The following is a 25,736-nucleotide window of genomic DNA, read 5'->3' as shown; positions in this document are numbered from 1 at the left end:
ATAATAAAAAGTATTAATAATTCCGTTTATTTAATATATATTTATGCATTGACATTTAATAATTGACAGCTTAATAAGAAATAAAAGCATTTTTAGAACAATTTGGTACCACTGCTTTTAAATTTAAATATTTCAATATATTATTTATCTCTGTTTGAGCTTTTCGCTTGTAAACAATTGAAAAACGTAACTGCCTAAAATTTAAAGACTGTTATGCATAAAAACAAGTTAGCAGCACGCTTTTGAAATTGGCGGTAAATGGCACAAATCATTTCGCAACACTTTTTGCGGATTGCTGCCAATCGATATACAAATTGTTCATAGTTGCATTCCGATAGACCTTGTTGCTGGAAAAAGTAAACAATTAGCGAAATAAAACAAAGTAAAGCTGGATAATCTAATTATATACATTTCTTAAGTAATGGACAGCCAAGTAAGTTGAATTTTTAGCAAACACAGATATGCGATAAAGTAATACGTGCAATTGACATGGTACTGCTAGTAAATTATCGCTTTACACGCAAATTTGCTACGCTACTTGCGTTATCTTAAAGTGGCTTTTGTGATAAATCTTCTATTTACCCACAATGTAGTACTAGGGCATAACAATAGGTATTAGGTGAATCGAAAATTTGTTGGCAGTGACGTAATTAACACGTCTCAGTTCGCACACGAATCAGTTATCAATATTGTGTACAATAGTCATATATTTTTTCGGGGCGTTGCTTCTTCAATATTTTGTTGCTTAGGCACCAATTGATGATCTATTATTGGACATTGTGGACAATGCTTGGCGCATGGAAGTGTTGCCATTTGATCAGATACTAGTACCCATTGAAAAGTTACCCGATCCCGAAGCGGATGGTGGTGATTCACACCTTACTTTGAGCGAACAGGTGAGCAATGAATTCCCCAAAACTGATAAAGTGGCATAATAAAAGTATTTGAGTAACGTGTATCCAAAAATCATTTTGCAGGAACAAAAGTGGACGGATTTGGCATTGGGCTCATTGGCACCGGACGCTGCTTTAATCGATCAACTCAATATCACAGCTATCTAACCAAGGACGAGCAGCCCACGTGTCAGTAGCACATCTCCCACGCTACTGATACCCCAAGTATTATTAATAACCCCACACAATGAGTAGCAGTAGCAGCAGCAGCAACAGCAGCGCCACCACAAACAATAACAATGCCGTACATCAACATCTACATTCGCCCAATAAGCTCACCGAATTCGCCCGTAACTTCGAGGATAAACCCGAATCCATACTCAATCGCATGGTCAATAAGATCCAAAATGTTTACAATCAAAGCTACAACACAGTTAACGACATATCCAGTGGCAGCAACAGCAGCGTGCAAGTTGGCAAATCCAAGTTTTATGCGGAGAAGAAATCACCCAATAATGAGGATACAATGAGTAACATAACCACAAACAATAGCTCAAGGTCATCAAGTTTAAGCACAACGCGACCACAACCACCCACAACGCTCAAATTAGCCAGCAGCAGCAGCATCAATACAACCACAACAGCTGATGACTCGGAGGCCAATGAGCGTGTCGATGAGTTGCCCAGCGAAGCCAATTCGAATCAGGGACGCACCGTGTCCAATGTGCTCAAACACATCAGCAATATTGTGGCCTCCAAGAACAACAATGTGAGTTGGCTCGTTCTCTTTTAATTATTAAAATTTAATTATTAATTTATGATTTTAGGAGCTACGCAATTACAGAGACACAGAGTTGCAACAGCTGTGGATGCCAGACGCCAAGGCTAAGGAATGCTATGATTGCGCCCAAAAGTTCTCCACATTTCGACGCAAGCATCATTGTCGTCTCTGTGGCCAGATCTTTTGCTCAAAGTGCTGCAATCAAGTGGTTCCTGGCAGCATAATAAACTGCGAGGGCGACCTTAAGGTCTGCAATTATTGCTACAAGGGCAATGGCGACGATAAGCCGGCGCTGCAGCAACAATTGAGCAGCAAACTTGAGGTGCCCAATGACCACAAGCAGCGTCCACAGCTGTCGCGAAAGACTTCGCTTGGTTATCAGGAGGAGCGTTTTAGTTCGCAGAACAATTACAACACGCTGTCCATGGATGACCGGAAGAATATATTGCAACAATCGAATTCATTGATTACGCTGCATGAGGAAATGCAACGCGAGTTGCCCATGCAAATCTGCGGCCAGCAGCTCATTGAGTTTCTCAACAAGAACAACAAGTCGGCCAACGAAGTGCAAGCGGTGGCCATTCTTAATGCTATGCTAGCCGCTGGCTTCCTTGAGCCCATTGTACCGGATGCCGAGCAAATCGAATTCGATGCTACACTGCACTATAGATTTGCGGGCGCTTCTCTGAATGAATCGCGCGATGTTAGCGCTGAGAGCTCGAATCCCATTAGTCCACAGTTGGAGCCGCAGCCGCCGAAGTCGATGGATGTGTCGCAGAGTTTTCAATCTGCCCAAGAGCTGGAGCTGGAGAATGATATGTGCTTCACAACGATATCCACCAAGATGCTGGAATCGTATTGTGATCACGAGGAGCAGCTGTTAGCGCAACTTTTGCGCGCCAATCACTTGGATGCCGAGTGGGGTAGAGTGTTACAATCGCTTTGCTCAACGGCAGCGAATCATTTCAAGCCCGAGTATTGCACCAATGATCTCATGGACATACGCAACTATGTCAACTTCAAAAAGGTGCCCGGCGGCACACCGAAAGATTCGAAAATCGTGCATGGCGTTGCGTTCTCCAAGAATGTGGCGCACAAGGATATGGCCACACGAGTGGCATTTCCACGCATTCTGCTACTACAGTGTCCCATCGTTTACGAGCGCATCGAGGGCAAATTTGTGACCATTGAGGCGGTGCTGCTGCAGGAGAAAGAATATCTGCGTAATGTCTGTGCTCGCATCATGAACTTTGAGCCGAACGTGGTGTTGGTGCACAAGAATGTGGCCGGTATTGCACAGGATCTGCTGCGTTCCTATGGCGTTACCTTGGTGCTGGACGTCAAGATGTCGGTGATGGAACGCTTGTCCCGCACGCTGCAATGCGACATTGTCAGCTCAATAGAATCGAATATTACAATGCCGAAACTGGGACACTGCAATAACTTTTACGTGGATACCTATACCAGTGGCAAGACGCTCATGTTCTTTGAGAAACTGAACGGTCCACGTGGCTACACTTGCTTGCTGCGTGGCGGCAGTAATGCGGAGCTAGTACGCGCCAAGAAAGTCGCTTTGGCGCTGCTGTTTGCCCGCTACAATTGGCGACTGGAGATGTCGTTTCTGCTGGATGAGTTTGCGCAACCGTTGAGTCCCAAGCCGCCCATCTTTGACTCGAAAGAGTCGAGTCCCAATACCGAGAATGCCATCGAGGAGCAGCCCGCGGCAGAGGCGACGCAACTGCGTTCCACAAACAAGCGTCCACTTTGTGAACGGAAATCCGAGGACAAGATCATGAGCGTTGTCAGTGAGAATGTGGCTGACTTTACGGATCCCTTGCGTTCCTCGGAGGCGGAGATGCTCGCCAGTTCGCCAGATAATCTACGCGTGGAAGCGTTGGCCGTGGAAATGCGTTACGACAATCGCTTTCGCAATGCGTTGAGCTCGACATTGTTGTCGGTTAGTCCGTTTCTGACGTTTCCGTTGCCTTACTTAGAAACGGAACAGGGGCGCAATTGCAAGTTGCGTAAATTATTTCCAGCAGAGCTCTACTTCTCCAAACTGTGGTCTACTACATCGTCAGCGTTAGAGCGTCCCGAAAGTCTCGAGGCGGATGCAGTCAAGTCCAACGCCGAGCTGGCCAACAAGGAGAACGATCAGCAGCTGTTGCCGGCGCATGCTTTCGTCAAGATGAAGATCACGGCAGCGGCGACGAGTCGAGAGATACAAACTAAGCTGGCGGAGTTTCGCTCTTTTGGCGGACGTTTTCCTAAGGGCAAGGCCCCAAGTGAGTAGCAGTAGACTATATAAATAGGAATGAGTAACTTATTTAACTATTTACCCCCTTATGTAGTGGTTAAGATGCGCAAGAAGCAGTCGGAACAAATACAGCGTCCACAGAAGGTCACCGAAGAGCAGCTGTACAAGGATGCACTCGATCCACAGAATCACCAGCGATTGCCAGTGCTCTTCTGCAGCTTTCACTACAATCCGAAGGGCGTGTCCTCGTTCTGCAAGTTGCCCATGCTGCTGGACATGAAGTTCTACGGCCAGCACGACATCATGCTGGAGCAGTTCCTGCAACGCTACTGTTGCCTCTTCAACTCGATGTGTCCCTCGTGCAGTCTGCCCATGCTGGGCCATGTGCGTCGCTATGTGCATTCCCTGGGCTGTGTTCAGGTCTATCTCACCGAGGATTTGACACGCTCGGATCCCACGCGCATCTACTTCACATCCTGGTGCAGCATTTGCAATGCCACAACGCCAACGGTTCCGCTCTCAGCGGCTGCCAAATGTTTGTCGTTGGCCAAGTATCTGGAGATGCGATTCCATGGCCATGCCTATCGACGTCGTCCACCCACAGATACCGCCTTACCGGAGCAGAGCAGCAGTCTCTGCGAGCATTCGCTGCATCGTGATTATGTGCATCACTTCAGCTTCCGTGGCGTGGGCGCCAAGTTCCAGTACACGCCCGTCGAGGTCTGGGAAACGGAGCTGCCATCAAAGCAGCTGCAGTTGGAGCTGCCCAAGCCATTTGTTGGTGTCCAAATGCAGGAGGAGATCAAAAGTTTCTCGATACGTGGCCATGAGGTTTATACGCGCATTCACGAACGCATTGCCGATTTGGCCACCGAGGAGGAGAACTCTCCCCTGGTTTCGCGGCTCAAGGCAACGCTGACCAAAGATCAATTCACGTTCAAGCAGAAGGTGGAAATTGTGCATACGTTGCTCACGGAGCAGCACGTGAATTCGTACGATATTCGGGATGCGCTCTTCATGGCCAAACGTGCGCTGGCCGAGAGCATTGAGCTGTGGGCGCCGCGCCTGCACGAGATCGAACAGCTCACACAGAAGCATCAGAAGCAATCGCAAACGCATATTGATGCCGGCACCATTTGCACCGAGGAGCTGCGACCCGAACAACTCGATGCGACGTCAGCTACGCAGGAGCAGGCCAAAAGCAAAGCGACTAGTCAACTTGAGAGCAGCGCAGTTGAAGGCGCAACAGAGGATGCAAGCGGAGATGCGGAGCGCAAGCTAACAGTGGATCAAATGCTGGCCTCCACAGTCAATGTGAATGCGGACAAGAAATCCATCAAGTCGCGTTTGTTGACGCTGCGACATACAAACAGTAACCAGTTAAATACGCTACAATCGCCGTTCTCGGCACAGGATCATTTGACGCTGCCGCTGGGCAGCATTCCCATGAATGTAAACGAAAACGACATCAGTTCGGTGATTGCCTATGCGCTCACCTCGACGGAGTATCAACGCGCTGTTGCTGGCCTAAATGCTGAGGAGGCGGTGACATCGAGCGATTCTAACTCTAGTCCACAGCCGAAGCATAAGCAGCAGCAGCTGGACAGCGATGTCGAGGAGACGTGTGCCGCTGGCGAGTCCGAGGAGCGCAACAAGGCGAAAGCCTCAGCGCAATCTCAGCCTCCCAGCGCACACGTCACCCTGGCCTTTGGCAATGGACAGTTTCAGTGCATTGTTTACTTTGCCCGCGAATTTGATGCGTTGCGTGCCAAGAGCCTGAATCCACCAAAGCAGGACAGACAGGTGTATCGCCGGCTCGAGAAGAGCAAAATGCGCGAGGAATTGAGAATCTCACAGAATCGCAACGGCTCCGAAGTGGAGCTCATTCGCAAACCCACTGAAGTGGGCAGTGCTACAGCTGCTGACAACGAGCAACCGGATGCCGAAAAAGAGTCTCGTATTGCGCTGGCACGCAGCTTGTGCAGCAGCATCGAATGGGAGGCCCGTGGCGGTAAATCCGGCTCCAGATTCTGCAAGACTTTGGGTAAGTAATTTGTTAAGGTGTTTGTCTAATATGTTTCAATGCCTTACTAATATGGTCTATTCGAAATGTTCAGATGACCGCTTTGTGCTCAAAGAGATGGATAAAACAGACATGCACCTCATTGAGCAGTTTGCGCCAGAGTACTTTGAGTACATTGGCAAGTGCCAGCAGCAGGAGCATCAGCCCACGCTCCTCACGAAGATTTTTGGCGTCTTCAAAGTGAGCGTCAAGAAGAAGGAGTAAGTGTAGTTAAATCATTAATTTGTTGTGACGAAAATGAAACTTCCATTTCAATTCATCCCCAAAATTTATTTACGAACCAAGAAGATATTTAAAAAAACAATGAAACAGATTGAAAGTAGCGCGCAGTACATGATTTTTTCATTTATCAATGGCAATTAACTGAAAGTTTTCTTACTCTCTAGTAAGATATTTTTCAAAAGTGAAATGCAGCTTTGATTGTATCTTATATAACATATATATGCTTATCTCTCATAACTGATACTCGACAACAGTTTTCTTGTTTAACCCATGCTAATTCTCGTTTTATCCATTCACAGCTCTTTTGTAGAAAAATCGCTGCTGGTCATGGAGAATCTCTTCTATGGCTGCGACATCACCAACAAGTTCGATCTAAAAGGCTCCGAACGCAATCGCTTGGTGGATCCCAGCAATCAGCAGGGCGAAATTGTGCTGCTCGATGAGAATCTGGTGCAAAGTAAGTGCGAGTTTGTAAAGCTATTGAATGACAATATTAATATTATATTCTCTCTCAAAACAGTGTCCTGGTCAAACCCGTTGTATGTGCTGTCGCACAGCAAAGCTGTGCTGCGTGATGCTATTCAACGAGATGCCTCATTTCTTGAACGTAATCGGGTGATGGACTATTCGCTGCTCGTGGGTCTTGATACTAAACGCAACGTGCTTGTGTTGGGCATTATAGGTAAGCAACTCCTTAACTCCTTCATTTGACCAGATAACTTAATATTTTTGCTTGTAGATTACATACGCACCTATACGTTTGATAAGAAGTTGGAGTCGCTATTTAAGCAATCGTATATAATGGCCGGCGGCACGGGTAAAAAGCCTACTGTGGTGGCGCCTCATCTCTACAAGCAACGCTTTGTGGACGCAATGGATCGGTATTTTAATACGGTGCCCGACCGCTGGGAGGGACTATCGAAGATTTGAAGCACTTACCAGTTTAGTTAACATTAGTTAATAAAGCGACTAACGCACATTGTTAAAACCACATTCGCATTAAGCTGGCCAACATTTCCGGTCAGTCAGCCAGCAAATTGATTGGCCCTTGACCCACATTTTCGCGACGTTGCCGGAAACGCGCCCATGCGGCTCTGAGCTTAGTCTCGTTCTCACTCACACTCTCTCTTGAGTCACTCAGGACAATTGAAAGCAATCAAATCGGGAGTGGGAGTTGCGTGCCAGGTGTGCGGAAATTATTATTATGCTGATTTGGATTTGGATTGATGTGCTGCGAATGTGGCTGCATTAAAGGATGCATGTTGCAGGCGTCGGGCGTCAGGTGCTAGGCACAGCTGTTCTCTGACAGCTGCTGCCGTTTTCTTGATTGTGTCAGCAGTGAAAGTGCTTCGCCAAGTGACACCTCCAACTCGATTCGCGCACAGTCAGGGCCACACACACATACACACACATAAACACACAGTCACACTTTCGCTCTTGCTCACGCGACTCCCTTTCTGAATGCTAGTGTGGCGTGTGAAATACTTGGTAGTGTTTTTTGTGGCTCAGTTGGGATTTACGAACGGAGCGGTCAAGTTGTTGTTTGCGCTTGAACGGCGCGCGTGCCTGCAACGGACATGGACTTGGACAGTGGCCGCCAGCCCTTATTGGTGGCAGTGATGCGCCAGTTGCCGTTGCACTTCCCTTTCCAATACCTCTAATAAAAAGTAAAAAGCCACAACATGCATACCGTTGACTGGAAATTCAACGATGGGTGAGCAACTGCTTTAGCTATTGTCTGCAATCACTTCATGTGGCCTTGGCCATTAAAAGTGTGGTGTGATATGTTAAACATACATAACTTAATGCTGCATTCATGTATCCTGCCATGACGTATACGCCCCGTGGCGTGTCATGCAAATCACTACATCAAAAGCACAAAAAAACTAAATGTCGTCTGTAAATCTCTATAATTATGTGTACCGGAATGTGTAAGAGTGCTTGTATTGTTTGTTGTTCTCGTTATTGTTCTTGTTGTTGCTTATCGTTTGCTGTAATTGCCAATTGATTAGCATATTTAAATGCGACTGCGTTACGCCTGACCGCCAAATGCGACGACTAAAAATAAAACGACTCTTACTCAAGACTCGCGGCAATGCTAAACTGTCCAAAGGTCATTTGGCATTGTCAAGATTAGCACTAAAAACCAAAGCAAACGTAACAAATTGAAAACAGGAAGCAACAACTAACGAAGTTTTAAATACACTTTCAATTAGATAAAGTGAAAATAAGTGATTTAATATTTTTGTATTACTTAAACCGACTATCTATGTAGAAAAAACCAAACTAAATTTATTTTAAAAAGTAAAACATACCAAAAATAAAAATAACGAAAATTGTAGCTACCAAATATTTTGTTATTTGTTAGCTGATTGAAAACTTGTTATTATTTACACAGTTATTTAATCTGGATTACTGCTTTATTTTCGCCAGCTTAACTAGTTATATTTTACATACGAAAACTTCAAAAATAACAATATGCTAAAACATAGCATACTTTTTGGGGTCAGCGGCCTCCATGTTGAATTATTGAAAACTTCAGAAATGTAGCATACTTATTGGCATTGACGTTTCCTTATTGAATACGCAATAAAATCGAAAGTGTAATATAAGAATTTGAGAATATCTAGAATATTTTAATTGCGAATTTCAAATGTTTGCAACTTTTACTTACTACTATTGTTACCTTTGGCTTACATTGTATCAAACTTCATGAATTTGTCAACCACAAGATCATGCTCAACAGCCTAGTGTATCGGTAGTTCGTCGTTAAAAACTTGCTTAACCAATTTTCAGTTTGCTTTCATTTATTGCCTTGAGGTGGGCGTTGAATTGGGTCAACCTTTTGGCACTGTTGCTATTAAAACTTGAGCTCGACATGATTTGGGCGCCTTTTGCGCTCGTTTTCGGAGTCGTCCAGCTGCTGTCTGTTTCCGTTTTCGGGGTACAGTCACGCACGCAATTTCAATTGCAGCTGCAACAGACAGTTGAAGAGCTTCTCCTCATTCTTTGAATGATAGAATTCGGACGCTGACAGCACAAATATGAGTTATAGCCATGACGAACGTTGCCGATTCACGAAATAACACGCAAATAAAAGACAGAGGGGAAAAGGAATTCAAGTATTGTTGAGAGTGCCTTTTAAACAGCAGGTTTCAAAAAATATTAATAGCCTTTAATAAAATTTCGACAAAATAATTACAACTCACAAGAGGATCACTCAAACTTCAGTTATAGTTTACAACCTATAGAATATAGTTAAATCTGATATTCGCTTTCAATATTATGCCCAAATAAATTCTACATAAATTTCAAGATGTTACTCCTATTTAATAAAATTCGAAAATTCCGCTCTGCTTTAAATAACTTTAAAAACCTTTAATCTTGGCTTGCATTAATTTCTTAATCTAATAAAAAGTTAACCTTTAGTGGAAATGCAGTTTATTCCACACTTGTATGCCTGCTGCTTTGGCATTCGCGCATTGCCTTCTCAGACAGTCACGACCCAGTTAAGATTGATTGCCTGACACAGCGGAAGTTCAGAAATAACTGCAAAAGCCTTTTTGACCATTAAATATGCAAATTTTGCCGGCCAACAACAAGCAATAAAATTAACAACAACATGTAGTGCAACAGGTGAAATACTCGTAGTCTGGCAGTGCATTTTTCCATATTTTCGCATTTTTCTCTTTTGCATGCGAGTCGTGGTACTATATCATTTACTCTGAGACTTGCCCCTAGTCCAAGATAATATGACCGCAATTAACCAGTTTTAATAGTTGGCTTAAGGAACAGTTAAGTGAGGCCTTGACATGCCCTGCATAAAAGCACATTTCCTTATTAAAAGTGGACACGCTAACGAATAGGAGAAATGGAGATGAGTGATTGCGGTGGGGAAAATCCCAATCGATTTTGGGCTGCAGCTGCAACCAAATGCAATTCCATTCAAACAGATAATTTTCCAATTTATTGCAATTTTGTTTATTGTTTACATGTCTATATGTGTGTGTTTTGTACCTAGCAACAGCTGCAAGTGTGTGTGTATGTGAGTGGACTTGTTGTGTGCGTGTTGACACGCTATGAAACATTCCTTTGCAGCTGCCTAGACTGTCGGCTGTAGAACTAGACTTGAGACGCATTAGCAGTATTATTCATAAGGCACAGTTTATTTTCTATTATCCTCATATCCTGTATTTGCAATTTAGAGGCGGGTATATTACCCCAACTGCTAAAAGAAACACAAACTTATAAGATGAAAAATAAATCAGCTCATTTCTTCAACATTTCAAAATTAATACTTAATCTTAGGGAAAACGAAAGCAACACAAAAAATTAGCAAGAAGTTCCAAAGTATAAACTGCATAGTTTTGTTTAAACCACTTCCCAACTTTTACAGGGTATGTGGTAGCATGACCTTTGTTATTGTACACTTCCTTTGTTGTTATAGCACATTTTTCGCCATTATTAGCAACGATTCGATTCGCTGTTATTCGATGCCAATAGCAACGTTGCTCAGTTGCCAAAGTAGCCAAGCACCTCAACGGATAATCTGGCTAACAAAAGGGGCTTTTGTCTGTTTTCTATTCCATTGTGTCTGTACAGTGCCGAGGCGGAGTTCAGTTGGGGTCGTTCGTTCTCGGAACCGGATCTAAGCACCAACCAAAAGGGAAAGAACGATCGGTTTACCATCAAGCATCCGCACGAACACATTGCTGTCGATGATCTGAAGTTCTTTCGCCGTCGCCAGCCTGTCCAGTTGCACACGCAGAGCAACGTTTGCCTCTACGATAGCCAGGAGCCGGCGTTGTCCTTTGGCTCCTTGAAGACGGAGTATCGCAAGCGCTATTGCTTCCAGGGTCAGGGTCAGAGTCGACCGCGACAACGTCCTCGTTCGCTGCTGAGACGTGCGACATCGCTGCGTCTGGAGGGCTTCATGCATTTGCTTTCGGAGCATCAGGAGAAATATCATTGGTTCACGCCCGAGGATCTGCAGTTGTGAGTGGAAAAGATTACATCAGAATTCATATACACATTTGATACTCTTTCCTTTTTGCAGTTCGCGTACGTTTCCCGTGCGCAATCCGGAGAACTTGCAGCTGGGCCGCAACGAGGAGGAGAAGATGAAGAACTCGTCGTATCTCACCTATCCCATGTTGGATGCCAGTGCCCAAATACTGCCACGTCAAATGTTTACCGAAGAGAAGGAGCAATCGCAGAGCAAGTCCAGTCAGGCTCCAGTGCCAGCTCCAGCTGCGGTTCACCTGTCCAGTGACAAGTTCAAGCGCGATGTGGCTGCCCAGGAGCAGCAGCGCTGTCATCTGCAGATGCGTGCCCAAGGCACAGACTACGAGGCATCACCATCGGAGTACAAGCGTCAATTTGTGGAGCAATTCCCCATTGAGAAGGCGCACTCGATACCACAGATGAGCAGCATCAAGATGCAAGGGGACTTTGTAACTGTGCCCGAGTATCAGGATAGCTTCAAGATGTATGCCAACTACTCGAAGAGTGCCCCGATCAAGAAGCACGACAATCTGCGCATCTCAGGCGCCGAGCAGCAGAGCACAACGGAACCAAGTGGCGGGGATATGCCCGAGTATCGTGATAAGTTCAATGTCCCACCCAAGCACATGGTCAAAGAGAAGTCACTGAAGACGGACGATCATTTGCGACCACGCGGCGAGTTCACCAAGGAGGTGCCCGAGTACTATGAGAGCTTCCGTGATCCCCAGATCACCGAGATGCCCGAGCGGGGTAAGGTGCGAGAACCTTATCTGCGGCTGCGTGGCAAAATCGAATTTAATCCCGAGTATCGCAACAATTACTTGGACTTTCCACGCTCCCGTCCGGTGGTGCGTAAGCCCGTCTCCTCCTTTCGGCTGCCCACCAGCAACAGCACCAGCAATACCACCGCCACCGCCACCACCACATCCAGTCCGCGCTTGGAACGCGAACCCGCTGCCAGCCACATGACTTCCACCGAGCTAACTGCCACTCCCGAGTACCGACGTGCCCAATACAATTACCAGCTGCGCGAGAGAGAGCGTCCACGTGAACTGCAGCCTCCAGTGCAAGCGACAGCAGGTGGTAATCTTCGCAAGAGTTCCGATTCCTCGCTAGACGCTTGTCAGCTTCAATCGCAGGCCAAACGGCGTCCATCGCGACAGCGCACTGTGAAAGAACCGACGCCTCAGTTGGTGCCCAGTTTCGAGGATGTGGCAGCTGGTGGAGCGGGATTCAAGAAACCGCCCAAATACGGACGACGTGCTTCCGTGCTGCAGAATGCGGTCAACTGTCGCGACAAGTCCTCCATCATCGAGGGCAATCCCAAGTACGCCATCGGCTGTCGACGCGACAAACAGAATACGGAGAATCAACATCAACATCACCATCAACAACAACAACAACAGGGATCCTTTGTGGTCCTTGATGAACCCTGCAAGCCTTCCAATTGGATGAAAAAGACCTGGTATGATTCTTAGCTCCATCTTTAATTAATTTAAGCACTTCATTCAATAAGCAATAAACAATTTACAAACAAATCAGTGTATTCCCCTTTGGAAGTCCGCGACGAATATGATTATTGATTGACTTCGTTGGCTGTTCTATGTGGGTCGAATTGTAATTAGGTGAAGACTTTGCTAATTAAGTTTGTTTAAGAAGTGTTAGATGTTGCTTGGAATAGTAGAAACGGGACAGCAAATTAAGTTTAAGGAAGTTTTTAGAGTCATAATAAACTTCCCCAGAGGAATTTTTTCTAAGGAAACTGTGTTAAAACTTCATAAGCAACAATTCTGATATACATATGTATGTACATATATCACAATTCATCTGAACTCATTCATATTGCTTTTTAATGAAAGAATTCTAATTGTATTCCGAAAATATTTATATTTCAAAAGTTTGCGAATGTTTTTTGGACAATTTAAAAAGTTTTAACAAAGAGAGAAAAATGAAGAGAACATAATATAATAGGTTTTGAGCAAAAAATGTAGTTACAAAAAATTCTTTTTGCGGTCTTTTAATATTTACCTTTTTACGTAAAATAATTTAATTTTATTAATTAAATCCATAGTAACAATAGTATCCGATACTTAAAAATACGAGCTCAATGGATTGGTGCTGTAAGGTTTTATCTTTTAATGGATCTGTAATCTCTAAAGCTTTAAAGTTTCAGAACTCAAAGCTCCACAGCACTAACCAAAAACACAGCGTACAAACTCATTCGAGAGTGTATAGTAAACATAAACAAACCGCGTTTCTCCGGAGACCTCGCACGCAATTCGCGTCGTTTATCTAATCGGTGCCCTACACACCCATTGATAATGGAACCGAGAGAGAAGAAGAGTGAGAACAGCGCTTACTCATAGTATCGTGCGTAGTATGATCGAATATTTCGCAATAGAAGCATGTCAAAGGCTGCAGCTGCAGCAGGGACTCAAAAAGGGAATTTACAAAAAGGAACTTGGTAATGCCTACAGCAGAGGTGGGTCATGCGGCCGATCCGCCAGCTCATATAATGGGCTATACGATCCGAAGTCGCACCCGCATCTATGTGTCATACATTATACCCAGCTGCCTCGGTTTGCTGGTGTTTATGGTGCAAACAGCGACGGACTTGGCCTTGAGCTCACAGTATTTCCGGGTGCAAGAGATTGGCTATGGCGTGGGAACACTTATCTTAGTGTTGATACCACCGCTGCTCACTTTTATCCTGGTGCTGTTATCGCGTGAGCAACGTTGCAGCGCTTGTGGCGAGCGTAGCAAGTGGAAGAGCTTCTGCCTGGGATTACAGCAGCTGTTGATTTTCCCATTCGTGGTGCTTTACAGGTGAGTTGACGGGGTTTTTGCTTAAGAGATTGCACTCTCTTGAATTCTCTTTGCCGGACATTGACACATAATTTTTGGACGTCCAAAGTGGAAGTGTTCATGAAAACTTAAAAGAGCTGAAATTGTTTTGAGAACTACAGTGAAATCTCATTGGACAGTCGCTCAATCCTTGTCCGACCAACGGGAAGGGAATAGTCAGATCCGTTTATACATATATTCTCAACAGAGAATTATTATTATTAGTTAAAAAGTTCAACCAACAGTTCAACCCAACTACAGCTTTTTTACTTCGTTCCTCTTCACAGATTCACCATGCGCTTCTTTTGGTCTATTGAGGCCCTCTTCCATGACGAAGACGACGTGGAGCGCATGAAGTGCTTGGCAAAGGCTACGCAAACCTCCAGCATCGAGCTGTATCTATTGATCCAGGCATACGCACAAGCAGCACCACAGATTATTCTACAGATTAACCACATGCTGCTCCAAGGCGTCTTTCGCAACTACGAGACAAGTGAGTAGCAACAAGGAACTATTGTACCTGGTGAGATTAACTGAGAATTTCAATTGCAGCTACATTACAGGCCATGTGCTTGGTGTTTTCGGCCATCGATCTGGCTGGGATTACCACCAGCTATCATCGCATGGAGAGTCAACGTCGCGTGGGTCGCCATTATCCCTGGGCAACGCCCCAGCAGGTGGCGACGCATCGCTGTCAGCTGGAGCAGAACCAAAGACTCTGCGGCGAGGCGGAGCAACGTAAGCGTGAGTCGGAGCGCACGCTGGCGACCAGTTTTCCGCAGTCAGACAAGATCATGCAGAACTTTCATGCCAGGCAGGCAGTAGATAGTCCCGAGGTGGACACGCATGTTTTGCACGTCACCGGCATGGATGAGGTGGACAACGATGCGGTGGAGACGCTACAGACGCAAGCGTTACTTCATTCACCAATCGGCAATGCCACCGACGATGATAAGCTTCATCGTCACGTGCGGCCCAAGCTGCAGCTGCAACAACGCGAGCAGATGGCCAACCTAGATCGTATCGATGTGCTGGACTCGGTGCCAGAAACACCAGCACCACCCCCACCGCCAGCCACAGCGCCGCCAGCGTTGCCCATGCTGCGCCTTCCCACAGAGAATAGTCCGCCCGAGTTGCAGACGCCTGATCTGCGACGCACCATGTCAGACAACGAGCATCGACGCAGTCGCCGAGTAACGCGTCCCCTCTCACAGCTGGAGACATTCAAGGACATGCTGTTGGTCAATGCGCAGCTGTACATTAAGGAGCATGTGCCGCGTCCGCCGAAGCTGCTCGTTGGCCGCCTGGACGAGGAGCCAGAGGAGAATGAGCGCACCCCACTGGTTGTGGCGCAGACCCCGAAGGGCACACCACTCACACCCGAAGATGTGGTTGACTTTTACTTCCCCCGACGCACGAAGATTGTGAATGGCATTCAGCAGGATGATTTTGCGGGTCGCACCATTGCGTTCTTTGGTTGGATTGCCTTCATCATTATGCGCATGTTGTCGTTGGCCACCTTTTGTTTCTTCTATCCACGCGCCTTCTTCATCATTGTGGGTGTGCACTATGCTCTCATGCTCGCTGCTTTGGCGCTGGAGACACGTTGTCGTGGCGGTTGGAATCGCACACTCTTTTACCTGGTGCTCGGTTACATCTACATCTTTGTGCTGCTCGAGTTCCGGGTGTGCTTCAAGAGCATACGTGTCTGGTATGGATTGTATTTGGTGCTTATACTAGTGGAGAACATTACCATGTCATCCATTTGGTATGCCAATGAGGAGTTCGCATCCTGGTGGTTTGGTTTCATCTGGGAATGGATTGTCTACAGTGGCATACTCTTTCTGGCTACCATTGTGGTCTACTATTGCTTGCTGCGGCCGAAGGATGTCTCCTTGATTGTCGAGGACGAGCCCGCAGCTCAATCCCCATCCCCATCGCAATCGCAGTCAGTTGCCTAGCATTCGAGTTGCCTGGCGGCAATTTTGTTTACCCGGCACAGCAGGCGCCTTTAGTCATAAGTATTTATTTAACAACAACAGCATTAATAAATTATTTTTTGTTGAAACACGGTACCAAAATGAATCAGAATGAGAATTTCCGCTTGAGAGGCAAAGGACCTTGTCCAGCCGAAACAACGGAGACACAACGTAGCTTTGGTATACCCTACAGGAATAAGAAACTAAGTAAGACTCCTATTCCATCTTATATGACTCATATATGTACATCACATATCGGTTGCAGTTACTCGTGCCAATCGAATGGAGCAGTTCCTTTGGCAAGAATTTTTCGACGAATACAGACGTCAGAGTTCCGTTAAACCTGACTTGGGACCTGATCACACCGAATATTTTGAGCAATACTGCAAGGACAAGCCAGCCGAGGATGAGGAGCGCATGGAAGTTCGTGTCAACAAGTATCCACTGTATTGCACCTCGGCCATCACCGTGTGGAATCACGACGGCGACGTTACAAAAACCTTTAAGACAAAGTACTCCATCACTCGGCCTCTTGCCGAGTGCAGCGAGAAGTTTGGACCATAGTAAATTAACTAATTAATTAATAAATTAAGTTCACTACATTTACCGTTGTATCTTAAGGCCAACAACAAATAATTTAAATAACTAATTACTATTGTAATTAATTGCAAATAGAGTTTGGTTACTAAGCAGTGCGTTGCTTTGGCAGCTGCAAGCAGTGCACTGCTTTACTGAAGTCTATCGTTTTTATTGAAGAATGTCTTCTATCATGTAAGCAAGTAAATATGATTGAATTGTTTCGCCGTTTAAGCAATCGCATTCCCATTAATATAATCCACTTTTAAAAATTAAACAAAAAACAAATTTAGTTGCAGCTTATCAATATAATAAAATTATATAATCAATACATATGGATAAGAGATCACTCGTTGTCGTTTTTATACACTGAACTCGCTTTTGATGTTTTTGAGATACGACTCGAAATTGCCAATAGTCTCAGTAAATATTCCTCCTCATTGCAATGTAAGCACAAGTCTATGAACTTGTTGAGCTCCGGCGAATCTATATGTTCTAAAATGTCAACAGCCATATCCAAAGCCTCCTTAGTTCGTTCTACTTTATACTGCACCGTATTGGCCTTAACAATAAGCATAATACTCAGAAAATTCCACAATGCATTGTTACACTCGCGACTTTCCTTAATAGACAAACGAGCATAAAAACAACACTCATCATAGTGTCCTTGTGATAAATGCTTACTGGCAACCTGATGATATAGATAACATTTCTCGATGTGAAACTTTGCGAATCTAATGCGCAGTTCAAAATGCGTTAAAAGTTTTCGGAATTTTCTTCCTTCGATATCCTGATCAGTGCCCTCTTGGTAGGTAGAACGATCCCCAAATACAAATGGTGTAATATCCTTTGTCTTATCATTGGGTAATTTTAAGAGATCGAGTAAGGCTGAAGGCCCATCGACGTTGAATTTTTTCGGAGCGCAATATTGATCGGATAATGCCAGCGCCAGTATATTATATACCTCATTGATAAATTCAAATTTCCAGCACATGACGCGATTTGTTTTCTTTACATAATATTGACTCATGATTTTTTCAACGTAATCAGAGAGTTTCTAAAATTATACACAAAATTAAAATATTAAATGATACAATACTAACAGCATCTACCTCAATCTTCTTCTCTTTACGCATTTTACGGATTTGACGCAGATCGGATATCATATTCCGATGTGTTTGCAACTGTATACGGAAGAAATACGCCGCATTATTTTTCTCCAATGACTTTAAGTATTTCACAAGGTAAAGTGGACTTCGAGATTGTAACATTTTCTTTATAATAAAAAATTTTGTTAAATTACTTTCCGGTATATGATTCAAATAAACTACCCACCATAAACTGTCTGACTATCTCATACTGTTTCGTTGATATATCTTCCATAACTTCTTTTGAACGTTTGCACTGTTCCAATAACAGACTTGGATTTTTGCGCAATAGTTTCATGAAAAGAATATCATACCACGAGTTATTCATATAGGTCTGATGAACTACTTTAAATGCAAGCCTTCTTCGTGCTATTTCTAGTGGGGATAAGATTTCTTCCTATTCGAAAAATGTAAGAACGTAAGAATTATATAATTATTAGTTACAGTTATGTTACCTCTATTTCTGGTATGCTAACAACATCGCATTTTCCCTGGTCTCTTAATCTTCTCCACAATGGACGTTTATCTTTTATTGCCTTCGCTTTGGTGATTTCGTTAACACGTTGAATCAATTTCTGATTTCGCAAAAAAAACAAGGACATCGCTTTTCCAGTCACATCTTCAATGACATCATTAACCTAGCCCAAATATTCAATAGAATCGGCCTATAATTTGATTTATTCGAAAAACTTACTACTGTAAGTCGCTTTCGAAATGACTGTGCTTCGTTTCCCTTGAAAAATTTCAAATTATTCTGCAGTTCGACCTTGCTAGCCTCAAATTGATTCAACTCGAATAATTGAGAACATATTTCCAGATTGATGTTCACATTGGGTCCCCTAGATTTCATTGCCATTTCTGAATAGGAAATAAGTTAGGTAAATCCATTATAGACTAAAATGCAAGGTCTTACGTCCAGCTTTTCTTGCATCGACTAATGCGCTTTCTATTAGTGCAGCCTTTCGATGGCTCTGACTCCGACGATAGAGTGTCATATAATTATTCGGACTAATTTGCAGGGAATTATCATAGTAATAGATGGCTGTATCATTCAAGCGACGAAAGGAATAATATATCCCCCAGTCTCTAAACATCTTTTGTTGGATATCATCATTCCATCCGATTTTCATCCAATGCGGAACAGCCATTTTTAAATTAAATTCGTGATCCCTGTCTATATATACTATCAATTCCTTGCGGAGCGTTTGTAGGTTTGTGATATTTATTGCTTTTCTATCAATTTTTAAAAAATGTTTTTAATTTTTTTTTTTTTTTGTTTCAGCTGTGTTAATGTACAGTGTAATGTGTATTGTGTGTGAGGTTTAGTGTGATGAAACATATTTTGCAAGGAGATCTCTGAGCAGCATTTTGAATTGTCGCTCACATTTTCGATATAATTTCAGAAATCGCTCAAATATGCATATCGATAAATTTATAGTTTCAAAAGTGTGTACACACTGTTCTCCGTGTAGTTGCCAGCCCTTATCATTAACGCTATAGTACAACACTGCCGCTGACGTGTCTGTAAAAAATATCGAAGCTAAAACAGGCGGTGCAGGCTATTAAGTGTTTTTTTTATTTATTTATCCTATAGCATATAAGCTGCGTTTTAAAACGCCACATCTTATAGGAGAATGTTCAAATTAGGTAAGTCATTGAAACGAGTGTTAAAGTAATATAAAAGTCGCTCAGAACCTCATGCGAGTGTTCGGTCAAACGCCGGCTAAGAAGTCGCTCTCGCTATCTCGCTCTTCACGATAGTTGCCGGCGTCGACGCTGGCGTTGACTGCTGCTGACTGGCTGAGCTGTCTTTACAAACCATTTCACTTTTGACAAATATTCATATATGATTTCATTAATGAATTGTACATTTTTATTGTCTAAAACAGCCTTAACGCTTCTGTGCGTCCTGTGCGCTTTAGCAAGCACATGGAGTGCGCGCACCGTTGACAGCCACCTGGGGCCAAAGGATCTCACCCGCCTACAAAAAGTCTTTGTTGATGGCTTAAGTTCAAACGATTTGCAAGCGATCTTCTTTGCCAGCCAGAACATTGAAACCACTGATGCGGCAACAAAAGAAACACTTTGCAAGAAGATTTTGACGCTGCACGAAGAATCCAAATTAAACGTAAGTACTCTAAATCCAAGTTATCCAAACTATCCATTTTACTAATGAAACATCTGCTGTTTACTTGCAGAACTTTGAAAAAGACTATTACCTAGTTGGTGCCAATAGAAATCTGCGCTGCACAACAAAACTTCCCGAATCCTTGCTCTCAAAGATCTACAGCTCTTTGGACTCTCAGCTGGGAACTACGCAGGAGATTTACTATCGTATCGTCACCCACAAAGCTCTCGGTGTTCAGATCAGTGAGGCGGCTCAGACAAAGGTGGCAAAGCGTTTGCAGGAGCTGTTGAAGACGGATGATTCACTCAGTGGCCTAGGCTATGGATTTAATGCGGCCGTCGAACTGGGACAAAGTGGCAGTTTTGTTGCTAATCGCATAGAGGATGCCATTGTACAAGCCGACGAAGTCGATGGTAAATTGCTTCAGTTCGAAGGTGGTCTCAGCATTACGGCCTTGATACTCAACGGAGCGTTTGGTGTGGCAAAGACTTATAATAAGCCAGCTCCTGTCACAGCTGAACAGGCTGTTAAATTCGCCAACTATTTGTTAAGCCGTCGTTCGGTGCAAACCGCTAAGGGAGCGCATGTGCTAATCGAAGCTCTCAAGACGATTAGTGGCAATGAAAAGATTGCTCCCATTTGCATTCAGCTGATTGGCAATGGACAACTAGAGGCTCAATCACCAACACTGAATGTGGCCGTTGTCGATTTGCTAGGCAAACCACTGTCGCCAGCCGTGCAGAGCATTAATGCCAAGATTCTTGTGAAGAAGGATAACTCTGTGTTGGCAGAGAAAGTTCAGCTGGCTTCCAAGTCTTCCGACAAGACCACCTATGCTGCTGATCTGAGCAGTCTGAAGCCAGCACGTGGCATCTACCAGGTGGAGTTGAATGCCAATGGCGTTTACACACAGAAACTACAACTGAAAGTGCTCGGACGCGTTAAGGTGCAGTCTCTGGAGGTGGGTATTGCCGAATCCGATGCAAGCGCAGCCACCCGCAAGCAAAGCGTCAGCTTCCCCAGCAAATTGAAGGACACACTGTCTGCGTACAGCACACAAAAGCTGTTACTCAAGGCTGTGCTTAACGATGAGAGCAACAACAAACCCATTACAGTGCACCAGGCGTTTGTGCGTCTGTACAACAAAGAGACGGACAAGGAGATCATTTTCGTGGCGGAGCAGGACAGCAGCAAGGCCTACAAGTTTGACATGGATGTGGGCAATCAGGGCAAGAATTTCAATTACCAAAGCGGTGTCTACAACATTTATCTAACGGTCGGCGATGCCTCCCTGTCCAACTCTTTCGAGTGGCTGCTGGCCGATGTTCAGCTGAAGTTCAACCAAGTTGACAAGGGTAAGTCACAAGGCGCATGCACTTGCTAAGATCTTTATTTTAAGGCATTCCTAATTTACAGACCCTAAGCCAAGCGTTGTTCGAGGAGCTCTGCCAGAGATTGTGCATCAATTCCGTGTACCCGATAAGCGCCCTCCCCGCATTGTATCCGATATCTTCACTGGTCTGTGCATAACGCCTCTGGTGTTGCTCTTTGTGTTCTGGGGCAAATTGGGCATCAATGTCTCAAACTTGTCATTGTCGCCGAGTACAATCGGTTTCCATGTTGGCTTCGGTGGCATTTTGGCGCTGTTCTTCGTTTTCTGGCTGCAACTGAACATGTTCCAAACGCTGCGCCTGCTGATACCAATCGCAGTATTTACATTCCTGTGTGGCAATCGCGTTCTGCGTCGCCTCTATGCACAACGCACCAGCAACATCAAAAATGCAGCGGGAACATCATAATAAGTGACCCATCCCGATGGCATTAAGGCTGTTCTCCCATCAGCACACGATTCAGCTGATCATAAATGCACGACGAGTCACTGTTACTCTCTATCTAAAACAAACTATAAGTAAAAACTTTAATAAAGCGTTTAGTGTAAGCTCTATTAAACCACACAACACATAAATGTCTCGTCTATGTAATACACCATAGTCTTAATTCAAAAGACTCACAACTTTTTAGTAGATTAAAACGCCTTTCGATACGGAGAATTCGAGAGATTTCGATTAAAAGAAAACAGATTGCAAATATGTAGTATAAAAATTAACGAACAAGGTTTTATGATAAGTATATACAGACGATAACAGGCAATAATTATTTAACAGAATAGCACTCAATTGAAAAGAATTTGCTAATACCAATTACAAATTGGCCTTCATGAAAGGTTTAAGGTATTTGTGGAATGCAGCGTTCACCGGCTCCTTGTTCAACGGATTCTTCTTGGTCGATTCAAAGATGCGCTCATAGACATTGCCATCGTAGGCACCAAGAGCCGAGTCCAAAACGCGATCATGCAGATCGAAACTGTCGACGAGTGCCACGGCATTTGGACGCAAACGATTCAAACAGCTCTCTAGTCGCGTCTCCAAATTGGTCACATCCTTATCAGTTAGGTTAATGAACTGCATAGACAAGGGAATACAGTAAGTTATCGCGGGTTATCAGTTCAGATATAATTGTTATATACGAACACGTAAGAAGTCTCCAATACGATTGAGGCAGGCATCGACTAGATAGAGTTCCAGCACAACCTTGAGCACATCAGCCAAGGCGGGGGACACATGTTTGGCAACCTGCGTCAGCTCTGTGTATGCGGATTGGGCCAAGAAGGCGCGACCATGCAGCTAAATTATAGAATTGTTTAGCCATACAATTGAGTAATTATAATCATTCCTTGCTTACATCTGCAGCTGACGTTAAGAGGGGTCCACTTAGATTAGCCGACACTTCGACACCATGTCCTTGTTTGCGACGCACTTCGATCTGTTCGTAAGCCACACGCACTTTGCTGTAAGTGAATCAAATTAGAGATTTCAATTGGGAATGCAGCACTTTTGACTTACTTGGCAGCCACGAATTGGAATGCTTTGACAATCGATTCCAAGGAACCGTCGAAATTAACGAATTCCTGCAGCTTGATTGCCTCGTTAATGTAAGCCACTGTTGGCACCAGCTGTTCCCCATTCAGAGCCTGGCCATAAACCTTGACCAGATAGCGTGCCGTTTGGAGCAGCATAACCGTGTTCTCTCCCTCGTAGGTGCACACGGCAGTTGTCATGCCGTAGATGGTTGGGAAGTTGGAGCAATCCATGTAGCCATGGCCGCCGCAGGATAGACGGCACGTCTCCACACCAGCTGTAGCGTCGGCACTGCAAATGGCTTTCAGGCAACATGACAACGCATGCATCTCTGGCAAACGATCCAGATTACCTAACTCGATTTCGCCAGAGAGCACATTGTACATGCTCCAGATGCCATCTCCCGTCGTCTTAAACACAATAGCCTTGGCGATTTGCGGGAATAACTTCAGCTGCTGTGTAGTGTGATCCATAATCTGTGGTTCCGGCTGACTGGGATCAATGGGACTCTGGCGACGAACCGCCGAATAACGTGTGGCAATTGTCGAGGCCTTGGACAAACTGTAGGCAGTGTCACGAATAAGCGCACAGCGTACAAACATCATTGTGCCATAGGTAAGCACACTGTTCTTAGGTGCCACGTAGGTGCCATCGGGCAGCACCTGCTGATTCTTCATCAGCATATTGTTCAGTGGCACACGCACATTCTTTAGTCCCAGATAGCCATTATTGACGCCCTTCATGCCGAGCTTGGTGCCAATGTCGCCAATGTCAATGCCTTTCATTGGTTGATGAGTCTCCAAGTCACGCAGCTGAACAATGAACGGCGCCAATCCTCTGAATTCTCCCTTAGTGTATAGTTGTGCTACAACTACAGCATGATTTGCGGTATGTCCCACTGTGAAAAAAGGATGAACAAATTTTGTAAATCTTGTATATACTCCTAAAAAAAGCTGTATGTCCTTACTAAGTGGCTATAAAGGGATAGGCTAAACGATAAGAGCTAAGAGGTACATCAGAAATAATTACTTACAGCCTCCTGGCCACCATTTGTAGGCGCTACGCGTGGGTGTGTTGATCACAAACTCCTGTGTGCTGGCATCGTAATCGGCACGTGTCTCCAGACCACGCAGGAAGGTACCATGTCCTAGCTCGGTTTGGGCATAGGTGCCAATAATCTCGCAATCCCAAGCCTTGGGCAGCCACTCCACCTGCTGATCCATGGTACCCTGACCCATAATCGTTGGTACAAACATCACGTAGTGCAGCGAGAGAGGATTGCCCTCCTTGAGCAAGGCGGCGCCCAGAGATCCTCCCAGCAAAGCACTTAAAAAAAAGGATAACAAAAGATTACCAAACTGTTATCTGAATGGAATGCTAGCTATATACTTGTAGGTGTCCACGCCATCCTCGCCGTCGGCACGCAATTTGCGTATCTTCTCGCCAATGAGGCAAGCCTTCCGCAGACTGTTCTCGTAAAGCTCCTTGTGCGACATGTAAGATGTGGGCAGATCATCCTTCAAGGCCGGATCCTCCAGAAAAAGCTTTTCTGCAAAAGCGAGTCATTAATTATTAATCATTAATCATAAATCATTAATGTCATTAATCAGACAGGAAGGAGACCCGTAAACAATTTGGTCGTATCCAAACTATTCTTCCGGTACTGATCAACCTTTGAGCAGACGAGATTTAAAGTAATCCACTAGATAAACTCAAACCTTATCGGTGAAGGCCGGAAAATTGTGGGCATTCTCAAGAATTTCACAAATATATGTATGAGTGTGTAGGCGAGTACTATCAAAGTCTATAAGTCGTTGCATATTAATGCCAACTAATTAATTGGGAGATTTTTGATACGGTTTCATGTTCAAAGTTCAACGGCCATTTAACTGTCATAAGTCAGTTAACTGGTTGAAAAGAGGAAGAGTAAAAAAACTGGTAGCTGTCGCGCTGAACTAACAACAGCAATTAATTCATAATGTTTCACTAATATGCGTTTAAATGTTTTTGTAAAGCTGTTAGCGAATGGGAAAGTGAAGAAAATGCAAAGCAAAACAAAACTCAATAAAACGCCGGTCATAGGTTGCAAAAAAAATAGAGCAATCAAAAATAACAAGCCGATTAACGTGTAGTATGATAGAGAGAGAGAGAGAGAGATAGAGGTAAGGCTGAGTTGTCACATATGTAACTTTAAATACAACCAAAGCTTGGCTTATCCCTGATCCCGTTTAAGTACGACTGGTCAGCGAGAGAAAGAGAGAACAAAAGAGCGACAAATCAGAGCTTTAGTATCTCGCCATATTATGTGCTGTGTCATGCTATTACTGCAATTATTAAAAAGCTCTTGCCACTTTTTGGCGCAGCTCTTTAACCTGAGCTTACAACAAACCAGTTAATTGCATTTATGAGAGAGAGCGCTAACTTACCCAAGGCCTTCTTCTCTTTGTATCTTTCTTCGCCACCAGCCCAATAGACGGAAAACTCATGGGGGTCAAAGGTTGCAGTATTGCGTTCTTTTTGCAAATCAGGATTTACTTCGAGTGCTGGCATTTTATTGCTGTTGATGTTGCTGCTTCTAATAAGTGACACACGTCAAAGCCCAAGTCTTATTTGCTTGATACGTACGCGTGCGTCTTCGACAACTGGCGAGTACTAACTAAATTGAAAATAGAAATAAATCCATGGAGTAGTATGCGTACTGGGTGCCTATGTAGCTGCGATCACATCGTCTTTAGTTGCGCAAATCTAATCTGCTCAGGCACAGTGAACTTTAAACGCTCAGTCGGATAGGAAAATACATGTGTAATCAGCTTCTCGGTTGATAATTGCAATAGTGTGCTTTAATCAATCTTTTGTTGTTCCAATGCATTGGAAAATAAAAACGCTAATCTGTTTTATTGTCA

General features: G+C 44.3%; 8 protein-coding genes across 8 annotated transcripts; 6 read left to right on the top strand and 2 right to left on the bottom strand.

The window, feature by feature from the left end:
- Positions 1–301: 301 nt before the first annotated feature.
- LOC133843995 (anaphase-promoting complex subunit 13) lies at positions 302–1,117 on the top strand. Its single transcript, XM_062277778.1, has 3 exons — positions 302–433; positions 750–896; positions 978–1,117. Exons 1-3 carry the CDS (start codon positions 422–424, stop codon positions 1,059–1,061), a joined length of 243 nt encoding a protein of 80 aa, XP_062133762.1. The 5' UTR covers positions 302–421; the 3' UTR covers positions 1,062–1,117.
- Positions 1,118–1,140: 23 nt separating this feature from the next.
- On the top strand, positions 1,141–7,227 carry LOC133843989 (putative 1-phosphatidylinositol 3-phosphate 5-kinase). Its single transcript, XM_062277768.1, has 7 exons — positions 1,141–1,662; positions 1,721–3,959; positions 4,026–5,975; positions 6,049–6,214; positions 6,536–6,693; positions 6,757–6,918; positions 6,976–7,227. Exons 1-7 carry the CDS (start codon positions 1,141–1,143, stop codon positions 7,164–7,166), a joined length of 5,388 nt encoding a protein of 1,795 aa, XP_062133752.1. The 3' UTR covers positions 7,167–7,227.
- A 118-nt stretch (positions 7,228–7,345) lies between these two features.
- On the top strand, positions 7,346–12,790 carry LOC133843991 (uncharacterized). Its single transcript, XM_062277770.1, has 3 exons — positions 7,346–7,950; positions 10,839–11,231; positions 11,293–12,790. Exons 1-3 carry the CDS (start codon positions 7,919–7,921, stop codon positions 12,716–12,718), a joined length of 1,851 nt encoding a protein of 616 aa, XP_062133754.1. The 5' UTR covers positions 7,346–7,918; the 3' UTR covers positions 12,719–12,790.
- Positions 12,791–13,466: 676 nt separating this feature from the next.
- Positions 13,467–16,048, top strand: LOC133845547 (uncharacterized). The gene is made up of 3 exons (XM_062280026.1): positions 13,467–14,066; positions 14,372–14,577; positions 14,637–16,048. The coding sequence occupies exons 1-3, from the start codon at positions 13,708–13,710 to the stop codon at positions 16,043–16,045; spliced, it is 1,974 nt and encodes a 657-aa protein (XP_062136010.1). The 5' UTR covers positions 13,467–13,707; the 3' UTR covers positions 16,046–16,048.
- Positions 16,049–16,133: 85 nt separating this feature from the next.
- On the top strand, positions 16,134–18,076 carry LOC133845553 (uncharacterized). The gene is made up of 2 exons (XM_062280034.1): positions 16,134–16,270; positions 16,329–18,076. Exons 1-2 carry the CDS (start codon positions 16,165–16,167, stop codon positions 16,625–16,627), a joined length of 405 nt encoding a protein of 134 aa, XP_062136018.1. The 5' UTR covers positions 16,134–16,164; the 3' UTR covers positions 16,628–18,076.
- LOC133845550 (uncharacterized) lies at positions 16,912–19,086 on the bottom strand. The gene is made up of 6 exons (XM_062280031.1): positions 18,701–19,086; positions 18,482–18,645; positions 18,243–18,425; positions 17,975–18,184; positions 17,752–17,913; positions 16,912–17,696 (listed from the first exon to the last, which is right to left on the bottom strand). Exons 1-6 carry the CDS (start codon positions 18,933–18,935, stop codon positions 16,986–16,988), a joined length of 1,665 nt encoding a protein of 554 aa, XP_062136015.1. The 5' UTR covers positions 18,936–19,086; the 3' UTR covers positions 16,912–16,985.
- Positions 19,087–19,269: 183 nt separating this feature from the next.
- LOC133845548 (dolichyl-diphosphooligosaccharide--protein glycosyltransferase subunit 2) lies at positions 19,270–21,873 on the top strand. Its single transcript, XM_062280029.1, has 4 exons — positions 19,270–19,434; positions 19,677–19,915; positions 19,986–21,270; positions 21,332–21,873. Exons 1-4 carry the CDS (start codon positions 19,422–19,424, stop codon positions 21,712–21,714), a joined length of 1,920 nt encoding a protein of 639 aa, XP_062136013.1. The 5' UTR covers positions 19,270–19,421; the 3' UTR covers positions 21,715–21,873.
- A 130-nt stretch (positions 21,874–22,003) lies between these two features.
- On the bottom strand, positions 22,004–25,523 carry LOC133845546 (probable peroxisomal acyl-coenzyme A oxidase 1). The gene is made up of 7 exons (XM_062280025.1): positions 25,260–25,523; positions 24,223–24,382; positions 23,867–24,159; positions 22,819–23,731; positions 22,658–22,763; positions 22,447–22,599; positions 22,004–22,377 (listed from the first exon to the last, which is right to left on the bottom strand). Exons 1-7 carry the CDS (start codon positions 25,381–25,383, stop codon positions 22,117–22,119), a joined length of 2,010 nt encoding a protein of 669 aa, XP_062136009.1. The 5' UTR covers positions 25,384–25,523; the 3' UTR covers positions 22,004–22,116.
- Positions 25,524–25,736: the final 213 nt, after the last annotated feature.

The sequence above is a fragment of the Drosophila sulfurigaster genome, chromosome 3 (assembly GCF_023558435.1).
Source record: "Drosophila sulfurigaster albostrigata strain 15112-1811.04 chromosome 3, ASM2355843v2, whole genome shotgun sequence".
Classification (NCBI taxonomy): domain Eukaryota; kingdom Metazoa; phylum Arthropoda; class Insecta; order Diptera; family Drosophilidae; genus Drosophila; species Drosophila sulfurigaster.
The sequence above is the reverse complement of the archived record's forward strand: the minus strand, read 5'-3'. Positions and strand labels throughout refer to the sequence as shown.

Bases quoted from the DNA above. Each gene is read 5' to 3' on its own strand.
- LOC133843995 (XM_062277778.1), top strand. The intron at 897-977 runs GTGAGCAATGAA...ATCATTTTGCAG, and splicing joins ACCTTACTTTGAGCGAACAG to GAACAAAAGTGGACGGATTT.
- LOC133843989 (XM_062277768.1), top strand. From the start codon at position 1,141: ATGAGTAGCAGTAGCAGCAGCAGCAACAGCAGCGCCACCACAAACAAT. The intron at 6,215-6,535 runs GTAAGTGTAGTT...ATCCATTCACAG, and splicing joins GTGAGCGTCAAGAAGAAGGA to CTCTTTTGTAGAAAAATCGC. The intron at 6,694-6,756 runs GTAAGTGCGAGT...CTCTCAAAACAG, and splicing joins CGATGAGAATCTGGTGCAAA to TGTCCTGGTCAAACCCGTTG.
- LOC133843991 (XM_062277770.1), top strand. From the start codon at position 7,919: ATGCATACCGTTGACTGGAAATTCAACGATGG. The intron at 7,951-10,838 runs GTGAGCAACTGC...GTGTCTGTACAG, and splicing joins GACTGGAAATTCAACGATGG to TGCCGAGGCGGAGTTCAGTT. The intron at 11,232-11,292 runs GTGAGTGGAAAA...TCCTTTTTGCAG, and splicing joins ACGCCCGAGGATCTGCAGTT to TTCGCGTACGTTTCCCGTGC.
- LOC133845547 (XM_062280026.1), top strand. From the start codon at position 13,708: ATGCCTACAGCAGAGGTGGGTCATGCGGCCGATCCGCCAGCTCATATA. The intron at 14,067-14,371 runs GTGAGTTGACGG...TCCTCTTCACAG, and splicing joins CCATTCGTGGTGCTTTACAG to ATTCACCATGCGCTTCTTTT. The intron at 14,578-14,636 runs GTGAGTAGCAAC...TTTCAATTGCAG, and splicing joins CTTTCGCAACTACGAGACAA to CTACATTACAGGCCATGTGC.
- LOC133845553 (XM_062280034.1), top strand. From the start codon at position 16,165: ATGAATCAGAATGAGAATTTCCGCTTGAGAGGCAAAGGACCTTGTCCA. The intron at 16,271-16,328 runs GTAAGACTCCTA...TATCGGTTGCAG, and splicing joins CTACAGGAATAAGAAACTAA to TTACTCGTGCCAATCGAATG.
- LOC133845550 (XM_062280031.1), bottom strand. From the start codon at position 18,935: ATGGCTGTTCCGCATTGGATGAAAATCGGATGGAATGATGATATCCAA. The intron at 18,426-18,481 runs GTAAGTTTTTCG...TATTTGGGCTAG, and splicing joins TTCGAAAGCGACTTACAGTA to GTTAATGATGTCATTGAAGA. The intron at 17,914-17,974 runs GTGGGTAGTTTA...TTTATTATAAAG, and splicing joins AGATAGTCAGACAGTTTATG to AAAATGTTACAATCTCGAAG.
- LOC133845548 (XM_062280029.1), top strand. The intron at 19,916-19,985 runs GTAAGTACTCTA...GTTTACTTGCAG, and splicing joins ACGAAGAATCCAAATTAAAC to AACTTTGAAAAAGACTATTA. The intron at 21,271-21,331 runs GTAAGTCACAAG...CCTAATTTACAG, and splicing joins GTTCAACCAAGTTGACAAGG to ACCCTAAGCCAAGCGTTGTT.
- LOC133845546 (XM_062280025.1), bottom strand. From the start codon at position 25,383: ATGCCAGCACTCGAAGTAAATCCTGATTTGCAAAAAGAACGCAATACT. The intron at 24,160-24,222 runs GTATATAGCTAG...CTTTTTTTTAAG, and splicing joins GATGGCGTGGACACCTACAA to TGCTTTGCTGGGAGGATCTC. The intron at 22,378-22,446 runs GTTCGTATATAA...TTGTCTATGCAG, and splicing joins GTATTGGAGACTTCTTACGT to TTCATTAACCTAACTGATAA.